Source organism: Micropterus salmoides, unplaced genomic scaffold (assembly GCF_014851395.1).
Source record: "Micropterus salmoides isolate LMB-PRFRI ecotype aquatic unplaced genomic scaffold, ASM1485139v1 Ms_hic_scaffold_4680, whole genome shotgun sequence".
NCBI lineage: Eukaryota > Metazoa > Chordata > Actinopteri > Centrarchiformes > Centrarchidae > Micropterus > Micropterus salmoides.
In genome coordinates, this window is record NW_024044129.1 from 4,989 (window position 1) to 6,759 (window position 1,771).

General features: G+C 52.3%; 1 protein-coding gene across 1 annotated transcript; it reads left to right on the forward strand.

Annotated features, from left to right (window-relative positions):
* The first annotated feature begins 366 nt into the window (after nucleotides 1–366).
* Nucleotides 367–1,165, forward strand: LOC119888058 (mitofusin-1-like). Its single transcript, XM_038698508.1, has 3 exons — nucleotides 367–605; nucleotides 710–844; nucleotides 1,086–1,165. Exons 1-3 carry the CDS (start codon nucleotides 367–369, stop codon nucleotides 1,150–1,152), a joined length of 441 nt encoding a protein of 146 aa, XP_038554436.1. The 3' UTR covers nucleotides 1,153–1,165.
* The last annotated feature ends 606 nt before the right edge of the window (nucleotides 1,166–1,771 follow it).

A 1,771-nucleotide genomic window follows, 5' to 3' on the forward strand; every position in this document is an offset into this window, starting at 1 on the left:
TGTTGGTGTCTGTGGCGTGTTGGTGTCTGAGGCGTGTTGGTGTCTGAGGCGTGTTGGTGTCTGTGACGTGTTGGTGTCTGAGGCGTGTTGGTGTCTGTGGCGTGTTGGTGTCTGAGGCGTGTTGGTGTCTGTGACGTGTTGGTGTCTGAGGCGTGTTGGTGTCTGTGACGTGTTGGTGTCTCAGGCGTGTTGGTGTCTGTGGCGTGTTGGTGTCTGTGGCGTGTTGGTGTCTGTGGCGTGTTGGTGTCTCAGGCGTGTTGGTGTCTGTGACGTGTTGGTGTCTGAGGCGTGTTGGTGTCTGTGACGTGTTGGTGTCTGCGGCGTGGCGTGTTTGTTTCTAAGGCGTGACGTGTCGGTGTCTCAGGCATGGCGTGTTTGTTTCTAAGGCGTGACGTGTTTGTGTCTCAGGTGTGGCGTTCGGTGGGCTGGCGTCTCATCGCTCTTTCCATCTCTCTGTACGGTCTCCTCTACCTGTACGAGAAACTCACCTGGACCGACGCCAGCAGAGAGCGCGTTCTGAAGCAGCAGTTTGTGGAGCATGCCACCCACCGCCTGAGAGCCGTCATCCCCGTCTGCAGCTCCGCCTGCAGCCAGCAGGTGTACAAGTAAGACACCCCCCCCCCCCCCCCCCCCCCGACACAAACTGAGTGAGCGAGCGAACACCTGCTGAGTGTGAAACTAAAACTGGCCTGTTGTGTTTGTGTTTGAGGGAGCTGTCGTCCACATTCAGCCGTCTGACTCAGAGAGTCGATCTGAGTGAAGCTGAGCTGGAGGGAAACATCCGGCAGCTGAGCTTCAGGATCCAGAGACTGGAGAACATCCAGAGGAGGTCCAAGGCCTTCAGGTGGGGGAAGGTGTCAGACTTAACAACCAGTTTTCTTTAATTCCACCATAAATACACTGAATCACACATAAAACATGTCCTGTGAAAACAAAACGCTCCCTGTAAAGTCACTAATGCTGTTAAATAAATGTAGTGAACACTTATAAAGAATGTAAAGAAAAAACAACTTCCTGTGTTTCTTACTGGAAGCTTGACTGAACCGGATGAATCCAGTTGAACTAAAGTTTCCTCTCTGCTTCAGGAACAGAGCCACGGAGCTGGAGACTCAGCTGGAGGCCTTTTCTGTTCAGTACCTGCAGGGAAACTGAAGTGAGCGGCGCCCCTGCTGTTCAGGTCTAACGGTGTCACACAGAACTGATGCTGCAGTGATCAGCTGACGTGGACTGTAATATTTGACCTGTTTAAGACAACAAACTGTGATCAGAGTCCTGCTGATCTGATCTGGGAGCTGGTGTTACCTGAACTAGCAGCTAATCCTCACCTAACCTGTTAGCGTCATAGATCAATATATCTGTGGGTTGTTTCTGATCAGTGAAATAAATCACGTTCGTTCTTCTGTGATGTCACAGATCAGAGTGACGCTGCAGTCTGTCGTGGTCCCGAACATCACTTCCTGTTTTGTACGGCGCTCTGTATTTAGCGAATAGGAGGCCGGAGCTGACGTCGGGCTGCCGTCACACAAACCAGCAGGTATCTTTGTGGAGTGAAGAGCTGCTCGCTGTCAGAGTTTTAGATGTCTGAACGAGTTCACGTGATGCGAGAGAAGATCGATCCTGTTGTTGCTGCTGCAGGAGAGGACGGACGGACAGATGAGACAGTAGATGGACGCACGGACAGGTGAGACGGTAGACAAACGGACGCACAGGCAGGTGAGACGTAGACGGACAGACAGATGAGACGTAGACGGACAGACAGGTGAGATGTGGA